Source organism: Phalacrocorax aristotelis, chromosome 7 (assembly GCF_949628215.1).
Source record: "Phalacrocorax aristotelis chromosome 7, bGulAri2.1, whole genome shotgun sequence".
Classification (NCBI taxonomy): domain Eukaryota; kingdom Metazoa; phylum Chordata; class Aves; order Suliformes; family Phalacrocoracidae; genus Phalacrocorax; species Phalacrocorax aristotelis.
Genome location: NC_134282.1, coordinates 28,148,505 through 28,169,136, shown reverse-complemented (window position 1 = coordinate 28,169,136; position 20,632 = coordinate 28,148,505). Strand labels below are relative to the sequence as shown.

At 41.6% G+C, this 20,632-nt stretch overlaps 1 protein-coding gene across 3 annotated transcripts; it reads right to left on the bottom strand.

Moving 5' to 3' along the window:
* Nucleotides 1-1,542: 1,542 nt before the first annotated feature.
* Nucleotides 1,543-20,300, bottom strand: MSL2 (MSL complex subunit 2). 3 transcript variants are annotated; one of them, XM_075099508.1, is made up of 2 exons: nucleotides 19,451-20,300; nucleotides 1,543-5,045 (listed from the first exon to the last, which is right to left on the bottom strand). In XM_075099508.1, the coding sequence occupies exons 1-2, from the start codon at nucleotides 19,590-19,592 to the stop codon at nucleotides 3,454-3,456; spliced, it is 1,734 nt and encodes a 577-aa protein (XP_074955609.1). In that variant the 5' UTR covers nucleotides 19,593-20,300; the 3' UTR covers nucleotides 1,543-3,453. The 3 variants fall into 3 exon arrangements, with proteins under 3 accessions (XP_074955609.1, XP_074955610.1, XP_074955611.1); XM_075099509.1 differs by having other exon boundaries at nucleotides 20,126-20,241; XM_075099510.1 differs by lacking the exon at nucleotides 19,451-20,300 and adding an exon at nucleotides 12,183-12,338.
* Nucleotides 20,301-20,632: the final 332 nt, after the last annotated feature.

The window sequence follows — 20,632 nt, the reverse complement described above, 5'->3', positions numbered from 1 at the left end:
TCAACACAATCCAAGTGTTCACCTCCAGTTCTCTTTCCCTGTCCCTCCTCCCTCCAGGATTTAATCCCAACCAGTGGTTTCACTAAAGTATGATACACGGAAAGAGCCCTTCCACTCAAAATCAAAGTCTACGCATGGTCTGATCTGGATTGTCAAAAGCAACAGGCTAGTTCTACACCACTACACATTACCAGAAGTCCACGCCTTCCAGAAGGAGCTCTGTTCTTTCCATCTTTGCAACATGTTTTCAGGCAGGAAGACTCCCACAGCAAAACATCGGATGAACTGCTGCTTTTTCCTTCTGATGCAGCTCTACAAATTACAGTATTTTAATAAAGTTTGGAAGTTAATAACTGTCTTCCCAATTCTCTTGAAGAAAGGTGAAGTATCACACACTTCCTATATGAAAAGAAATCCCCAAGCATATCCTCTGTGCTAATGCTGAGTACAGCTCCCCAAATCCACAGCATCGCAGGAAGAACACCTGGTTGACAGCAGCTGGGGAACTCCCACCAGCCCAGCCCAGCCTATGCTGGAGCTAAAATGATCCTTGCGACTGCTGTCTGTCAGGGATTCCCCAGTGCTTCCCCACACACACCGAGCAAGTCCTTGCTGTGGCTGCCTCGGGCTGAGTTTTCACTCAGCTCTCTGTGACCACAGCCAACGCTGGAAGGTCCCAGAAGATATGCTGCTCCTATTGCTATAAAATGGAAACTGATGCTTTTCAAACTAGAACCACTGCAGTTATTTTCAGCAACATTATGATCCTTTCCATTGCTCAGCTTATTCAAGAACAACTAGCCAGGAGGTTAGGAAAACCAAACCAAGCCAAACTAATTTAAACAATTACAGAATTAGTCATCAACAGACTAAGTAGTATTTAGACAGTAAGTTCAACATATGCCACACTGGTGCCCTCAGCAGTTGCAAAATAGAATTAGAAAACTAATATTTATTAAATCAATTTGAATTTTAATATACATTTCAAGAACGTGGCAGCATAAAAGGAAATGTTTTTAGAAACAACCTGAATCTACCATTTGCAATTTTACATTAACGAGCAGGACTCTCCTGTCGATGGTTCCAAAACACACTTGACCTAAATTCTCCAACTTCTGGTACTGTATTTGATGCAGCAGTGAGATAGTAAAGATTCCAATACTCCCACATTTCTGGAGCAAAGGTACTATGTATTTAATTTAATGAAAGTCCTAATAAATGTACCATCAACAATCTCATCAAAACTTAACAGCTCTGCAAAAGCATTCAGAAACAACCCATGCTGTGCAGTTTACTCCCCTTAAATCAGACTCTGGTTTGGCTACTTTTCTTACACGTAGTGGACTAATAAACAGATGTACATTAGTAGGTCACGATCAAACCACCAAATTAGAAAACGGAGGGCCCTTCCGGGTCAACACAAAAATCACATACAAGTTTAACTAAATACATTTTAATAGGACATTGTTAAATCTCATGAGGGCTAAAAAACACAGATCTCAGGTACTTGGGTTGGCAAATAAAGACAAGAATACTAAGAAGCATTTTCCACCATTTACTCATTATCAAAAATATTTTTCAACTCTTCTTGCAAAACAAAAACAAAAAAGTACAGACTGGACACATACATCACATTTTTCTTTCCTATGGCTTTAACCCCCCACCCTACCCACCCCACAAAAAAGACGGGGGGAGAAACAAACCAAAACCAACAAAAAGATCTGACCACATTCACAGAAAATGACACCATGGTACACTACAAAACAAAAGGAGGTGTCATTTGTGTCCAAAGGTTTTTGCTTATTTCTTAGGTGAGGAACCATCATTGTACGTGCTTTGTGCCAAATCAAAATACACCTAGTGTTAGGTCAGAAAGCGCTGCGGGGCTCATGGGATGAGTGAAAGGAAAGACGGAAGCAGTAATGTAACTCAAAAAATTCACATACTATTTTAACATGCTGTTGAAACAGGAACTGCCTTCAAAATGAGAAGGCACTGGTTTGTGTTCTAGTCAGCCCATGTTTAATTTGTGCTGTATCATTCAAAGAGGAGAAATTTACGCTTTCACATCATCTTTTTTAGGCTGCCAGTGAAACCCTAAATGCAAGACTAAATTCTTCTGCTTGCACTCTTATTTAGGGTTTACACTGAAATAAGCTGTTTTTGCATAAAGCTGAATTCCTACTTTCATTTTAACACTTTCTGGGATAAGCTTTTTGACAACTTTGTGTTATTTCTCCATTTTAGAGCCTTTCAGCCCAGGTGGAAAAGCACTAACTCTCAAAAGCTACTTTCAACATATCAGTGAAAAAATGAGATAGATTCTGGGTGAAGTTATATAGCTTATTCTGTCTAACAGACATCTGAAATATTTGACCTTAGATGGCAATCGATCCTCTCCCCCAGCTGATAACCGCTGCAGAAGTCCCTGTGTATCCCAGGCACTGATCGGCAGCAGAGGCAGGGGGAAGGAAGGGTAATCAGCCAAGGAGTTTCTCTGTAACCCACAAAATCCCCTCTCTTTTCTAGAAGTAACAGCAGTAAAATCAGCAGGAACTCAAAAAAAAAAAAAAAAGGGGGGGCAGGGGCAGGCACAGAGGAAAGAAAGAAAAGAATAGTGCTAATAAAACTTGAGCCTTCTTTGTGTACAAATAATTTTCTTGCCCCAGCTGAAACTGTAACACATCAAACAAGCTGAGTTGGCACAGTGGGCAAAACTGATCAGAAATGTGACCTGTGGAATTGTCAAGAAAACAAACAAAAAAAAAAGAATGGTGGCCTTAACAGGGCAGCACACCCAAGTCAGCAGTTCGAGGTTCGTATCTAACCAACTGGTCTTCCTGACCCTTGTCTGGAGACTGAGCTGCTTTTTGGGCTATTAGCTTTCTCAATATATTACTAATTTTTTTTTTTTATTTTTAAACTATTCCATTGAGTAGATAACCAGTTCTCACCGTCAGAAATTATCTACCCTTTTCAGTCTGTATTCTCCAGCTCAATGCTGTGTTTTCCTACAGGAATATTAGGTCATTTGTCCAGTAGTGGTGGCCGTAACTAATCGATAATGACTGTTCTACATCATAACCTAGCACAGTTTAGATGGACTAACTAGATACCACCTTGCCACATTTAAGCAGAAGCTTTGACTGAGCACAAAGCATGACCAAGTACAATGAGGTTAAATATATTCCTTGCCACAGACCTTGTGATAAAATCATTTACATCAGCAATTGATCTCAAACTATGAGGTGCTGTAAGAACTAAAAACAGATTTAAGGGTAACTCCTCCATTATCTGCAACTATTTCCCAGACACTAATACACATAACATAGCAATGAAAAACACTTGATACAAGTGATCTAAACGCAGGAGCTCCAGCAAGTTAAACAGAACCATAGCTGCCTTAAAACTGTAGCAGTTCCCCTACTGATGGCAGGGAAAAGAAAGATAGATTCAACAGTCATATCTCATGTCTATAGCTTCATCCAAACTTTTATCATCGTGTGTACTGGCAGCTAAAAACGTAGTTACTGGTGACCCTGTCACATTGATTACACTGGTGCTTGTGCTGGCATTGCGCACTGCAATGCTTGTCACATTAATGCCCAAAGTAAGCCTAGTCTGCTCCAAGGCCTTTTCTGGCACTGCAAATGCCTCCAGCTTCTTCTCCCCGTTAGCCATGTATGAGTTTTGGCAGCCACGGCATATGCAGTCAAGGCAGGCTTTGCGGTTAGAATAGCAAGGGCAGCGTTGGCCACGGCATGTAAGAACACTTGGATTTTGGGTGGCACGACCACATTTACACCCTTTCTTTTCTTGTGGCTTTTTATACACAGTTTTTGTTGGGCTTCCTGGCATAACGTTACTGCTAGGGACTTTCTCCTTTGCTTTGTCTTTTGTTTTCAGCACCCCTGGTTTGGCTTTTGGGTGAGATTTCTTAGGGGCATGTTCTAAGTTCTTTTTCATGCTTTTGTTGGACATGAGCACAGTTTTACTTATTTTGGGAGCAGTGCCTCCATTAGGTACAGTTGCAATAGGCTGCAAAGACATTTTGTTTTCCTGTTTCACTGTTACAGGAGCTGATGCTCCCAATGTTGGGCCACAGATGATGCTGGAAATGGGTAGAGGTTGAACCTTTTCACTGTCGCTTTCTGATCGAGACCGCTTTCTGTTTAACTTGACCACCTTGGGCGTCGCCGCTGTACAGGATATTCCATGAGGAGAAGCATCTGTGGGCATGAAAATGTTATGGCTAAGAGGCGGGGGAGAAAGCTGCAGGAAAGGACCATTAGTCATGTTTGCTTCCAAGCTGGGCTGCAAATTAGAATCACAGACTTCAGTATTTGAAACGGTCTCTAAGCTCCGGAGAACTTCCTCAACGCTAAGGAGCAGCGACCCACCTGGTTTTATATCCTCACTGAAACTGCAGATGTCAATGCCTGTCGTACACAAGTCACTAGCAGAAACTGTATCGCACACAGGCTGCAGGCTGCTAGAGATATCTTCAGTTTTTATATACTCTCCAGTACTACAGACATCAATTGTATTTGCGTGTTCAGGAGAAGGAATATTCACTCCAAGTTTATCTACCGAAAGCCCATTACAATTGGGCAACCCGTTGATAACAGAACCTCTAATATCGATGTTGTGTGTGCTTTCAGGTATTGACGTAAAACTAGCTGGAGGATCGGTTGTGAGTTCTGAGGTTGAAGGTACTGGGGAATGTGTCAAAGCCAAGGCTGTATCGGAAGATTTTTCTGTCTCTTCGTGGAGGGGTGATCCATCTTTGAGCAGAGCCAAGAGATCAGCAGAACAGTCAACTGCTTGGATAATATCTCGTGCCAGTGGAGTTTGCGTTATGTATTCGCAAAGTTTCTTATAGCAGTTCACTAAGATGCTTAGCTGCTTATTCTCCTCAAACTGTTCGTAGTCCTTGCACCAGCTACATGACGGTTTCATCATCATCTTCTTGCCTTTACAGCTTTTGCAGACATAATGCTGGCATGTGGAGTTGGTAGGAGCAATAGGGTCTTGTAGCAAATTTCCTAAGGAAAAAAGAAAGAGAAAGATTACAATGGACTCAAGGCAGGTTTCCAAGATAACATGGGATGAATTTTTTCTACCATCAAAAATATTGCCTGAGAAAGTTCAGGAAGTCACATGACAACATGCCATACAAACAATAGTCTATACAAATTTTCACAGCCACCATATCTGGTTTCCACACAAAATTTATAAAAATAATAAAAAATAAGAAAACCATCACACCACAATTTGTTGTGCTGCTGCAGCCTTCAGAAACACTCGTAACTAAACCACTACCAGTCCCCTTGTCCCCTTCAGCAGTTTCTTCCTCTGAAACTTACAAAACACAGAAGATCTCTATGAATTTACCAAAAATGCAACAATAAACTCCCACAAAGAGCTAGTGCAGAGTTTTAAATGAAATTAGTGACGACAAATGGCAACAGAGCAGACAAAAACCCTAAAAGGAATGTAAAAATTATGAAATGTCAACCCCAAAAGGAAAGAAGACACAGCAGACTTTGTTTTACTTTTCATTTATCTGGAACTAAAAATAGAGCCTAGTTTTATGACAGTCACTCTGCAAGCAACAAATACAGTTAAATGGATCCCATGAATTCTTATAAGCTTTGACTAAAACACCTAGGCTTATATCTGAATAAAAAGGGGGGGGGGAGAGACTCTATTGCTCTCTAAGAAATTACTCTTGTGCCAAACCAGAAGGTGCAACAAGGTGACTATCAACATACCCCGGCAAGCAGTGGCTCACGGTTTTCCAGTTCAGACACATATCAGTGAAGTAAAACAGTGGTACTGTCATAGCCATGATGCTAAAATACTTTAAAGTGTCAATAACTGCTCATGTCCTGGGCAGGAGTGAAGAAATCAGAATAAAGGATTTTGTATGAGATCTTACTGTTAAGAATAGAAAACTAAGAAAAATCAGTTGCTGAAGGAATCGACACACCTGGCAGCACAGAAAGTTTCAGACACCCAGTACTGACAATGTGGAAGGTGATGTCTCCAGATCTCTGAAATGGTAAAAACCTGGAAGAATATTTTTGTTTTTATTTAAGAACAAACCAAGTAACACATAAAGATAAAATATGAAAGAACTGAGGTAACGGAAATTCTGCGTAGCAATAATCCAGCTAGTAACTAGATCCAGGAAACGACAGTATTTCTTTGCTATTTCTAGCTAGTTCTAGGCCACACAGATATTCTAACACCTGAATTAAATTTCAGAGTATCTATAGCCATCTACAGCAACTGTCTTCCCGTCCTTTCCAAGTAGCAGATTTTCAGCTTTGATCAGACCTTCCTCCCCAAAAGGAGCCTTTGTTGGACGAGTTACAACCACCAGTGAATTCTCACCCAGATTTCCCAAAGTGAAAACATGCTGTTACAAAGAAAATAATAACATGGAGCAATTTGAGATGAGAAAACAAAGTGCATATATTTAAAAAGACAGATTTAAAAAATCCTAGAAAATATAAAGATATTTTCTCTCATCACTCACTTGCCAAGGAAATTTTTATCACATGGACCTTCTGTAACCAATTTTCATGATAGCACTTTGAATGGATGTAATTAACTGGGCCTAGTTGAGTGGACTGTGTTGCCATCCAAGGAAGAAACCCCCAACCTTTCTACCTTTTATTACCTTAGCTGAGAATCCAAGCCCTCAGGCAGAAGAACAAGACACACTGTACTAACCCTTGGCTGTAGTTGCACTTAAAATATGAAACTTGTCCCTCGCTGTAGCTGTTACCAAAACATTCCACCCCCTTTCCTAACCTAACCCTCTGTATTTTTCATTATTCAAACAACTTTTGGAAATTGAACTTTTTGTGCGTGTTTCAATAGGAAATTTGCATTAGCACAGTAATTCTACAACAGTCTTGAATTCCATGAGTGAGCAGACTATCCCATTTTACCTTTGAAATCTGAATCCCTTCATACTTCTTCGGGAAGGGGCTGCTCCAGCCCTCTGTCTGAGCTGTCTTTCAGTAAAAGTGGCTTGATGTAAACTGGTTTTTGAGCAACAAATAACAAGAATGAGTGCTGAAGTCATCATTACATAATTTTTTTTTTTTAAATAAACTGAGAGGAAATATAATTGTTTAGAAAGTTGACAGGTGGCATATCTCTACACAATATCAAATAATGAGAACTGTCATTACAGCATGACTGGAACAGGGGCTGTAGGGAAGCACACAATACTTGAAACACAGCTAATCAAAAGCTGTTCAGGTCCAACACTGAATAGAAGAAGCTGTAGAACAGAGAAGGATTCAAATCACAACAGCAATACTTGACAGGAAATACATTTCACAATCAAAGACTAGGTATTTAACATTTCTTTGCTAATCTAATGAGGAAAGGCTAACTGAGGAAGGGTGACTCCACAAGACCCCACCACGAGAAGACAATAGCAGAACACTCTTCAAGGTAAGCAGTAAAGATTTAAAGCCAACAGATGGAACATGAAGTCACACAACCCAACCTGCAGTGCAATTTTTTTTTTAAAAGTTCCCTTTAAATTACACTATATAAACAGCATGCAGGCAGAGATGTCCATCATGGTCCTAAGACTGGATTTGACTCTGTGAGAAAAGTCCCTAGCTCCCGTGGGGACAAAAGAAAAAAAAAAGCAGCTTTAAATCACATCAGCTAGTCTCAGAAGTCACGTCCTTTAACACAAAGGGTTCACCAACAACTGTCCATCCCTTCTGGATCTTGAGTCTTTCCAACAGGACAGGCAGAAAGCCCTGCCAGGACAATGCAGGAGGCAAACATACCTAACATACATTCATTTAATGCTTTGAGATGTCAGAAGCCATGGTAAAACTACACTCATCCACAGTGCTTCCAGGACCAAAAGCCCACCAACGTTAATACCCAATGAAAGAAAGTGGTTGGGTATGCTCCTTGGTCCATCTTTAGCCTCTTTTTCCTACTTATGATGACTAAGTATGAGTTATCATGATCAATGCTTTACAGATTATGAAGGACTAAAACACTTCATAGATAGAACCAAATAAACAATACACCAATTTAACTTCTAATTAGATTAAAAAGAAAAAAGTCATTACCAACCATGCACTTTATTTTTCCCAAAATAAATCTGGCTGAAGCTGTTTAATGGGTGCAAATGCTAAAAGAGGATACTGAAAAACTTAAGCTTCCAGTAGCTTTTAGAGAAAAAAAAAACCCCACAACCAACCATGCAGACAGACAGACAAGACAAAACACTTTACACGCTCTCAATAAAGGAAAGAACAGAGCAAGTTCTACTCTCAGTAAATGCCATACAACCTACACGGGAGAGATATTAGGAATCCCTGAGCTGAGGGAATATTTTCAGCTTGAGCTCGTATCTCATTCAACATTCATTCTTCAAAGTTTCTCTCTCATATGGATTCTCTGGCATCTAACACTCTCTTCAGCTTTACTATCACTAAGCTAAAAAAAGTCAACCATGAGATGCAAATTCACAGAAGATTAAGTTTCATTACTTCTAATACGCAGGGAATGGTATTAAGTCAGCAACACTGTCCCAGGAAGACAACACCCGAACTGCTACGCAGAATCTGGAGGTACTAAGCTCTGGGACGTTCCAAACTGCCATATCATACATGCTCCCAAGGCATAACACTCATCTGATGCTGCAAATGACCAGATCTTCCCAGATTAAGATTATTAACTATTATTAATATTATTAACTATTAAGAAAATAAAGCCGGGAAGGATTCCAAGATGTTACCTAGTCCATCCTCAAACTCTGAAGAATAACCATACTGAGTTAGACCAAAGATCCATCTAGCCCAGTAGGCCGTCTCACCAGCAGCCAAAAGCAGATGCTTATAAGGTCACAGAGTAAGAACAAGGCAAGCAACCTCTTGATACTTGCCCAGCTTTTGACCATTATGAGCCAAGATGCTTTTCATGGGAGATGGGGTTTCCACGTACTCAGTAACCTCAGATTCTCTCCTTAGGCTTGCCTCATCTCCTCTTTAACTATTTAAATGTAATCGGTCACAACAGGCCTTAACAAGAAGTTCCCTGGTCAACCAGTAGTTGTGCTGAGAATGACCTTTTTGTTTTGAATGTTACCCTTACTAGTTTCACTTGACATTATCTGGTTCTTGTGTTGCACGAGGCAACAGTCAACCCCTATCCTCTCTTCCACACCACTCATGGTTTTACAGACATCTACCACATAACCCTCCAAGTAGTCTCTTTTCCAGACTGCACATAAGTTGTTCCTTATATTGGACTGCCCTTCCCCTAACTCCTCCACAGTTCTTTTTGGAGCTGGGGGACCACAACTGCAACAATGTAGGAGACAGGTGAACCACAGCTTTATACAGTGCTGTAATAACATTCTCCTCTTTTTTAGCATTTGCTTTGCTTTTTTGATTGATACTCAGTACTGAGCTGATATTCTCATAGAGTTTTATATTGCAAGGCCAAGATCTCACTTTTGGCTGGTAGCCATCAGTGCTACCCCTTTCTGTAAGTTTACAAATGTATATAGATCTGCAAGATATTAAGATGGTGGGCCCTGAGAACGTAATATTCTTTCCATGTTTATAATTCAATATTTATCTAAGCTAAATTTGTCATTTTATTGTGCAGTCATTCATCTGGCACACCTTCATTTTTACCACCCTAAATAGCTTGCTATTACTAAATTTTGCCTCATCTTTTCTCACCGTCTTTTGCAAGGGGTATATTAATACACCAAAAGCAAAAATCACATTCTTAGAAAGCCTCCAATAAGAGGCTTTCCCTGAACAACATCAGCTCTTAACTATCCTGCTTTCAGAAAGGTTTCCTAAACGTCTACATTAATACGGGCACTTACAATTAATAAGCAGCTTATACAGAGGAAATACCGTTAATATATTATTTACAGAACACCACAGCTGTCCTGGAAAGGCTGCTACCAGGAGGGAGGTCATTTAAACCACAAGGAATACTTCCTATTGTGTTCCTTAATGAGCATTACTTCACAGCTGCAGGAAGAGGGGAAGCATCTGCAAATTGTATCTCAGAGACCAAAGCAAGGAGAAGAATTGGGAATCAAAGCAACTATTAGCAATATCCAGCAAATGCCTTCCAAATGGATGAAATTCACTGGGAAGAAAGACTTGAATTGGAACAGGTCACCTCCTTCCATTCTCATCTATCCTCAGCAAAGGCAGAAATATAATGCCCTACAAAAGGGAACACACAGAAATAACTAATGCAGTGCCGTTGGAAAAGTCTACTGAAACATAATATATTGCCTTTTTTAACAACTCAAAGACTTAAGAATGATGTAACCATTAAATCTTAATCTGATGAAGTACTCTAGAAAAAAAATATTATGACGATTTTGACACAGGTAGAAATAAATGTATTGCAGGGGTTAATCTCCAACATTGGTCTGCCTTCTTGGTTGCATTCATATCACCAGAAATCACCATTGTTTATAATGCACAGCAAGTGAGGGGAAAGCTCAACAGCCCAGCCCTCTACTCCTTTCACTCTCTACCTGACTGACATGGCATGTCTGCCACGGAACACATAAGTATGACTGGCATCCATGAAGAAGGGAAGAAGACGGTAAGAAGAAAGCTCACCCACACCAGTTAATCTGTTAACATCAAACATTATAGTCACCATGACTTTGTTTTTCAACCAAGATTACAAAAAGCTTCTGTGAACTTTGGATTAGTCAGACAGAAATTCTACAGCTCTGTGCATCTAGCAAGTTTTAAAAAACAGGGCACTATAATCAATCTGATGAAGCATACATATACTTCTATCCTAGATTTAAAATTAATATGGTTATTACTTCAAGGTGCTTGCCATATAAGCTAGAGATTTAACAGTTTGACTGCTACACTTTCAGCATTTTCATTTCTGGATTAAACATGATCCGATTGTTTCTACTAAAATAATTAGCAACAGGCAGTAAGGTCTAACAAATTGCTATATTCAAGCTTCGTAGTTAACCACCTCCTGAAGGATGGGAGCTAGTTCTCACTGACTGGTGATGCCACTTGCTAGGCTTCCTGAAATTCATCCATCTACCTGCCGCTCAAGTACTTTGGCTGAAGCAGCCTCTGAAAGGAAAAGACTCGTTCCCACCACCACCTTCCCTGCGCTGCTCCCTTCAACCCCATGCAGCATCTTTTCATCTAAGAAATTATCAGCCAGATCTGATTAAATAAGTAGCTTAATAAGGTTTCAAAGCAAAACATGCAAATATGATTATAAATGCAGTAGCATTTGCAGTTTGATAAAAAAAACCTAAAAACACTATTTGCAAAACCATTTGACGATGAACAGGCAGGCATATCGTAAGTAGAGACAAGGTCTGTTAACCATCTGCAGAAAAATACCACAAATGTGTAAGGTCTGTTTTATATGGGTGAAAGATCTGGATGCTTACTAGAAAAGGAGATAACTAAATACACTCAAACCAGAGAGAAACTTTAAGAGAGGTTACTGCAAGGGACAGCTGCCAAGACAACAGTGGAGAGTCTCCTTACACAGATACCAAGCCCTAACACAAACCTGTTCCAAACTGTGCACTTAAGATGGTGGGCTTGAACCATGGTCTGGTTGACAGATTTCACAAACACTGCACCGAAGTCAAGAGGCCGATCACCAGACAGAGGTTTGTCCTACTCTTGCCCTGACAAACCCGCCCTGGTAGAAAAATGTTTGGCAACTTTTCTCATCATACAGATTCATAGAATGGTTTAGGTTGATACAGAAACCTACTGGATCACCTGGCAGAGATGACCCACTTCCCGGCCTTCAGACAAAAAAAAAACACGGGGGAAAAAAAAAACCACACACACACACACAACCCCAACATTTGGAGCGACCACACTCTTGCTTGAGAAGGATGAAGACACAAGACACATCTGCAACATTACTAGCAAAAACCTTTGAACCTATGTCTACAAAACACAGACTGTAAGAAAGAGTTCACAATGAGAACACTAGAAATGTACTTATCCTTAAATGTTTTTTGTGAGACAAGGTTTCGTAGACAGAAATATAGTTTTATTCAGTCAAAAACTAGAAATAGAAAAAATTGCCCAAGACTTTCAGCACACAACCCCTTTTCAGATTTGAAGCAGTTAAGAGTTTACCTGGGAACTGAACAATAGTATTTCTTCCTGAAAAATGTCACCTTGCTCTTACATCACCACAACTACAACAGCAGTGCCACAAGAATTTGTCCAAAGACATTCACAAGCATTGACAGAATTCCCGTCAGGTGAAATGGAAACATGGGGGAACACACACTGAAAAAAAAAACATTTAAAAAGACTTATTTCAAAATTTTATCAGATAAAACATACTGCTGACTGTTGCGTATCTCTGAGCATCCTCTGTCAACAAACAACTATGCAAAAATAGCTACAGAAATTATTACCCTCATATAGGGATGGTCATGACTGAAGAATTAATGATTGTCTAACTTTGGAAAAATAAAAATTGCACTAATTTTGCCTGAATACCATGGGAACACAAATTAATCATGACAAGAATACAGTTAGACTATTTTTCTGCATATTTGGAGAAATACAGTCAACTTCTTTAGGTAAGGTTCGAGAAAAAAAAACAGAAATATGACAACAAATTGTGTTGAAACTGTAGAAGGGACCGCTTTGTTCTCTGACTCCACCCCCCACATAATAAACAACAGAAGATATTTTACCAAGTCCTATGTCAAAGTTACATTTCTGTTTGAAAATCAGTGTTTACAAAAATCACTGACTGGAAAAATTCTAAATGTATTCTTAACAAACTATGTGGCAAAGTTCAAACCTTGTAATGAATAGGTTTTAAAAAGATAAATAAATTGATTTTTTTCACCATCCAGTGTAGAATTTTCATGTAATGATGTCTTCCAAAAGTCAAGGTTGCTGTATTTTAAGAGGCTTTAAATGGCAAAGTTAACATTTCTCCTATGTGTATAAGATTAATTTAACATGTTCCTATGCAGCATAAACACTTGAGAGTTTAAACTTTCAAAGAAAGTTATCAATCAAGTTAATTATACTGATAACAAACAAGAAAGTAATGAAAACTATTTTTTTCCCACCAAACAAAAATGCTCAGGCCATCAAGATTAACTGCACAATCTTAAAGTAAACTGTGTTCTTCAGGCCCACAGGAGGAGGAGCAAGCCCTGTGCTGTGACTGCAAGGCTCAGGAGACAGAGAGTAACAAATTACATCATTAAAGGACTTCAAAGTTAATTCCTCCGTAAGAGCAGGAAAATCTTTTCTCTCTGGAAAGCACAGTGCTCAAGAAAGGTTGTGCTGTGAATTATTTCTCAAGTCATATACTAGATGCAGAAGCTTTTTTTCTGGCCTCAAAGAACTCCAACACAATATCCAGCAACTGCTTACTCCTCCATATTTAGTCAAACTAATCTGTAAATCATAACATAGTAAGAAAACAAAACCAAAGAAATCTGTGTTTGAACGCACTATGCCCATAGATCTGGACAATCAGTCGTCCCAATAAAGATGCCTCTTGGCAACACATTAACTTTTCTTTAAACACTCCAAAATGCAATCAGTTTAATAAATATCCTCAGGCGACCATCAAAACCTGTCCATCATCTCCCATTGCCTCGATGAGAAACACGCACTCAAATCACATCAGACAATACTGCAACCTTCTTTCGAAGCCTGCTATCAGCCAGCTGTTAAGGTGGAAACCACAGTTACTTCTCTTCCTACTCCTCAATTTTGTTCTAAGACAGAGGAGTATTTTTAGTTTAGAAACCAATTTAAATTCAACTGGTAGAACTTTATGTCATCAAAATGTATGCAGTACAACACAGACAACCTTGAAAAAGCAGTTCTCCAAGGAGTCACACACAGGATTTAAAAACAGGAAAGGGAAACAGTGAATTTGAGTAAGGAGATTTTAAGAGGAAGAGAAATCATCCAGCATGTTCTTGGCCAAAAATTGGTGTATTCAGAGATGTGCGAGCAGACATTTTATAAGCAACTGCCCATGCTGGCTATCTCCAAAACATGAATAAAAATACCTGCAGCAGAAAGATTTGATAGGTACTTTGTCCTGTAGTCCATGCTGCCCAATAGCTGTCTCAGAGAGTCTTGTTATTTTGCACATTCTTCAGAAATTCAGAAATATTTTGGCAACCTTTCACATAATTTTTAAGGAGAAAATAAAATACTTTTAAAACTACCAATATGTGATAGCTGCACAGTATTTTTTTATCATTGAAAAAGGAGGAAATAAGGAAACATCAATGAAAAAATACCTTAAAAAACCCAAAGCAAAACACAAAGCCAGACCACTTTTCAAACATAAAAGGCAACTCTGATCTGGCAGCACAGATCATGAATCAGTCTTCATTCTCCTTAATCTAAGGAGAATGGACAATGAATGAGAGTTCTAGGCTATACTCTTCCATCACAAAACTTAAATACACTTTTTCACTTTAAAGCTCTGATATCCAGGCGTAACTCACTTAGCCATGGCTCACCCCAAAGAGAAAATCCAGTATCACACATATATTTAAGTTTTATTAGTAGTGGGAATTTGTTTCTTCTGCCTTCTTCCATCTCTGTGACTGGAAATCAAATTTTCTAGAAAGTTTAAGTCTATTTAGGTGTCGCCCAACTATCGTCCCTTCTCTGAAGGGCATCACGTATCTGCTGCATGCCTCAGATTGTCTCAATACCATCTGTGGGGGGAAAGACTGCTTACTCTAGAGCCATCATTCGCTTACATTCCACTTGCTTGTGGTGCTTCTTCCCTTAGCTATTTGTAGAAGTTTTCATTTGAAAGTTTAATGAAACTGTACAGGTTTGACAATGACCCAATGACAAACTATAGCCTAAAGTAATAAGCTCTACTTGGGATCCATAGTGACACCACTGAGAGCTACAGATAAGGGGTCTGGGGGAAGCAGTCAGAACTGCAGAAGCAATGGAGAGTTAGCTCAGCGAGGGGAAAGAAAGAAGATGAGGAGCCTTTACAGGTCCAACAACACAGACAAGATGATACAAAGATGGAAAAATTTACAGAACTCAATATACCATTAACGGTGGAGAAGTTTCAAACCTACCTAGCAGAATGAGTTCCGTAAGACTCAACTTATATTAACAGTATAAAACTTCCAAAAAACAGGCTAATACTTTTACAGAAGAGCAGAATGGAAATAACATCCCTATACTAACCTTGTAAATAGGAAAACAAAAAGTCTACAATTTTTTTTTAATCCATGCCATTCCTTGTGCTTGGGAGTTGCTTCTGTAATTCACCTTTACCAATTAGGCTTCAATCCTCTAACTAAAATTATCAAGAGCTACCTCAAAACACTCAAGAGAAGCTGTGTGAGGTACCAGTCAGTACTGTCACATTGTTTCTTTGTTCCTTCCCACTGCTTCGTCTCCCCCAAGCCACATATAGTCTCACATCCCCTTACTTAGATTACAGGATGTTTAAGGCAAGAACTATATTCTTCTCCTGTACTTCTACAACACAAGCTATAGCTGGGTTCCTAGCCAAATGTAAAGCATTGTCCTAAAGCCATGCGACCCTTCAAGAACCTTCCCATTCTAAATCAGCAATAACTGTCTTTCAAACACTTTTAAAGTATCCTTCAGAGGTTCCAGGATGAAGTTTTCCACAGATAAAAAGCTGATCTGACTGGCAATCTCTTACAAGCATTTTAACTGCATTTCAAAATAGGCTGTTAATGCTGAAAAGCCAACTGAACCTCTGAATGACTTGCTGTAACCTACATGATATTTGAAACAGAGAAAGGCATTTTAAGATTCTTGTCCCAATAAGCAGTACTTTTAAAACACAGAAGTTTGTTGCATAAATTCTACTAAGCTATTTTTAAATTAAATGTGGTATTTAACATGCAATTTAATAATAATCACTTTAGTCCAGAGACCGACGCTCAGATTTCACATCCTCAAAACACATAAGGCACATACCTTCTGTCTCATGCATGCTTGGAAGTTTGGTTTTTGTTTGTTTGTTTGTTTTCCAGCTCTAGGAAATACCATCTTACACAACCCTGTAGGAGGACAGCGCACTACCTATACCACCATCTAGGAAACTATCACATGATCACACTTAAAGCCTAGAAACATACACCGCTGTACCATCAACATAGTTTAACCTTTGTAACTCATTAAGTAAGACAGAGACCTCAAATCCACCTCAAACAGATTTAGCTGACTAATTTACAATGGCATATTTTATTTACGTTATGACTTTCTACTGATGGAACTTCATGTGTGCCAATTTGAATCTAAAATCAGAGCTTTAATTAGAATTTCATAATCTCTAAAAACTTCTGCCACCCGTACTATGTGAGCTGGTTTAAAAGACTTATCAGATCAAAAGGAAATTAGTTGGCTTCTGTCTAGTGGATTGAGAAAATAGTGAAAGCACAATAATCTTAGCTGATTTATATAGCTGTCACCAATTTCTTCTAAAAACAATTCTCTAAAATTAAAGGGAGTATCTTGACTGCGGAATTAATACCTACGGCACAACAAAGCATTACAGAATGCATTCAGAGAGATTAAATACTGAGGAAAGGCTGATGGCATAAGGAGCACTAATTTGGGGAGTAATTTCCCAAGGGAAGTCCTAGAAGTCCAACACTTGGGACTTCAACCAAGTTTAGGGGTTTTATGCATTACTGATAATTCATGCAGCATTTCTCCCATAGAGCATGATTTTTTTAAACATTTACCATCAAGGGTACATTCTACTAAGATCTGTGCAAGGCAAGTACCAGACACTCAAAATTCCACGTACATAAAGCCATACCCAGATATTTGGATCTCATGGTCTAAACAGACAAATAGGGTAGAAAGCAGCGAGCATCTGAAACGCCTTTAGATATTTAGAACAAAACAAACACACAAAAAAAACACCCACTGTCAAAACCTTTTTTATGACCTTACATATGCAGAAGGTATAACAGCTCTTAGCACTAACATGTACAAGAGAAAAAAAAGTACTTAAAAAATATCATAGCCAGGTCAGAGGGCCAGAGAGAGAGAGGCACCAATATTCACCCACAACACAAGTGGGAGAAAAGGAACACAAAAACCAAGCAAGCAAAAGAAAGTCAATTTGCCTTTACCAGTCTGAGGTGAAGATTTACAACTGCTGGTTCACACCAGCATGGAGAGTTTTGTATTGGGCAGGACCACTCTCCCATGACTAACTGCCTGCAGGTTCAAGAAAGACTCTACTAACTCTGAAGGACAGAAACTGTACTTTCCTGCATGGCTTCACAAAGAGCCTAGCATTTACTGAGGCCTCTGTATGCTGCCACACCACAAACAGGAGCCCCAGACACAGAGAGAGAACACTGGGGAATCACGCGTAGACAAAATATCTGAAACAAACAGTGGCTACAGTTATCTGAAAGCTAGCCACAGCAGGAAAAAAAAAAAACAAACCCATAAGCCAAAGCAGTAACCTTAAAATTCAGAGAAAATAAGTGTTGAAAAGAGAAACTGGAACCATCAAGAAGTAGTTGCTAAGTAGGAATAGCCATAGAAGCCCAAGTCAATAGAGAAAACAAACTAAAAAGCATGGTCTGCTCTACCAAACTGAGAGCAACAGAAAAGCCAAGCAAGAAAAGCTGAAGAGGGGGGAAAATAGCTCAGGAATTTGGGCAGGGACAAATTAAAGATAGACGATTTCAATAGCACACAGTGTAAAAATAAGATTGCAAAAGGCCAAGAAGGGAAGAAGTCATGGGAAAGAGAACAAAGAACACATTTCAAAGATCAGTCTTAAAATGGAAAGGCCAGATAGCACAGCAGTTAGAAACATGTAGTCCCTATGTAAATATCTTATTTTTTAAAAAAAATTCAGAAAAATATTAGCATACCTTTAGGCAAAAGCAGTCTGACCAAAAGCAAGAAGGATTTATGAGGGAAAAAATCAGTTAGGGACTGGAATTAACAGGGTCTAAGGTAATACGCAAGAGATAAAGAGCAGAGGTGCATCAATATTGACATCAGGGTTATGCGAGGGGGAAGAAAAAGAAAACCCCCAAACCTTAGACAAATTATTTCAGGAAACGACGATGCAGTGATCCTGGGAACAGGCTCCCTCTTTCCCAGTACAAACAGATCTCTATTTTCTAAGACTTTAAGTAGGAGGAGCCAATAGCTACGGGATAGGAAGCATCAGCACTAGTCTAGCAGCCTCAACAGTTGGAATCCTGACCCTGTAAATAAACAAAATATTTAACTTTATAAACCCCAGTAATTCAATTAAATTTTAGTGTGACCACACGCATTAGTAAAGGTAAATACCTGCAAACATAGTGGACTTAAGTCCACTCTCTTATGAAAATACAAACACACACAAGGCTTAAAACTACCAGAGGAAAAAAAAGGGGAATGAGGAAAATTAATCAAGTGAGAGGTCTCATAGTTCGGGCTCCCTCTCCCAACGCCGACCAAGGCTTCAAGGGAACGTTCAAGAAAGGCTGACAGCTTGTTCCAGAGCTTCCTACCAGGAATGGACACGTGCCCCCGCTTCATAAACACGGCAGAATGCAATTCCTTCCCAATGTTCCCCGGATCATAATACTGAAATTCTGGATGTCTGCCTTTGCCCACAAAACGCAGAATGCTTTATTTTGGGGGGAAGGGAGCGAGGAAATCCTAGCAGACTTTCAGCCTATTTGCTTTTAGTGATGATTACTGTTATAGGATGATTGCCTGCTACGTGCAAAAACAAAAATCCAAACATTGTTTCTGTGTGCTTAAAATTCCTTGTTTTAAACCTGAATTACTTTTTGTTCTTTACATTTCAAGGGGCGGGGGGGGGGGGGGGGGAGGAAGCGGGAGAGCGGGAGGAATGAAGTTTTTCTTCCCCGCCTCTACGGTCTGTATATTGTTTTGAGTATCTTTTATCACGCTTGCTCATCACTTTTTTAAAAAGCAGTTAATTCCACTGTACCGGCGTATTCCAATAACCACGAATAACTACCATACCCTTTGTGAAATAAAGTGTTGCCTTTCGGGCAAAACACGCTGTACTTAAAAAAACCAACAGTTTCTTTCCAGCTTGCCGGGCTATCAGCCCTCTAACACCCTCCTATCTTTTCGACCAACATTACCCGCAGAGTTCCACCCACACAAACACACACCCCCTTCCACGCTTCAGGTTGTTGTGTTGTGGGGGTGGGTTTAAGGCGAAAAAAATATTTCAACTCCACCTTTTCCAAGTTGTAAACCCACCCCCCAGCGCCCCCCCTCCCCACGTTGACGGGGGCTCATCCCACACCGGCTCTCGGGGACGTGGGGGGTGTGGGATGAGCCCGGCCAGGGGTGCGGGGGTTCATTGTGCATGGAACAAAAGAAAAGATCCTCACCGCAAACGCAGCAGGAGAGGGACTGCCTGAAGTAGGGCAGGAGCTTGTTAATCTCTGTAAAAGACTGGGGATCCCCAGGGTCGTAGTTGAGCACCAGGCGGCTCGCTGAAACGTAGAGAGCAGTGGCATTCACCGGGTTCATCGCAGCCGCTCGCACGCCGCCGGCTCCGGGGTGAGAAGAAGGCGCGGCGCCGAGTCCGTGCCCGCCGAAGGGGCAGGTGGCCCCGGGGCGGGGGGAGGCCGGGTGTCACCTTGATCCGGGGCCACCTGAAGCCGCCCGACGGCGGCGGCGACAGCGCGGAGGCCGCGGCGGCCCTGTCAGAGGGGCCGCGCTGGCTCCTCCTCCGCCTCCAGCGGGGGCCTCGCTCCCGAGCAAGCGGCCTCGGCCCGCCCGCAGCCACACAGCGCAGCGAGGCGGTGGCGGCGGCGCTACTCCAGGCTGCGGGCCATGCCGGGCCGCCCTCCCCCGGGCCCTGCTCCTCTCCCAGCGGACGCTACCTCAGCGGCGACCCGGCATGGCGGCGACCGCAGGGAGGAACCGCGAAGCCAGCTCAGGGCGGCGGCGGAGCCGGGCCGGGCCGCGCCGCCCGATCCGGCGGCGGGGGAGGGAGGGAGGGAGGCGGATGCACCTGGGCCTCAGCGCGGCCGCATCACCACGGCGCCGCCGCGGCCTACCTCCGCGGGGGCCCGGTGGGCTTTGCCCAGCTGCGCGGCGGCGGGGCGGGCGCCGTTCAGCGGAAAGGGGATCAGCCCGCCCGATCCGCTCCTCGCCGCAATGTCAACGGCAACCGTTAGATCCAACCGTCACTGCGGAGCCATCGCCGATCCCCGGTCTGAACCGCCCGGCACTGCGCATGCGCCGACGGGGCCGCTGCCCTCCCCGCAGCCAGGGCCCATCCCGCGGCGTGGGGAGCGTGGCGCCCCCTAGCGGGTCCCGGGGGCGCCGTCGACCCTGAGGAAGCGCGCACCGCCGCCGCTGCAGCCGCCTCCTCCTCTTCCTCCTCGCCGGGCGGGCGGAGCGGGTCGCCCGCAGGGTCCCTCCGGCCACCACCCCGTCCTCTGAGGCACTGCCCGCGCCAGAAGAAGCCTCTATCTCCCGGGAGGCCGCGCATCTTGAGTGACCGGGCACCCGACGCTGCTTCGCGTTTCCGTCATGGCGAACGCCTTCCCACTCACCTCCTC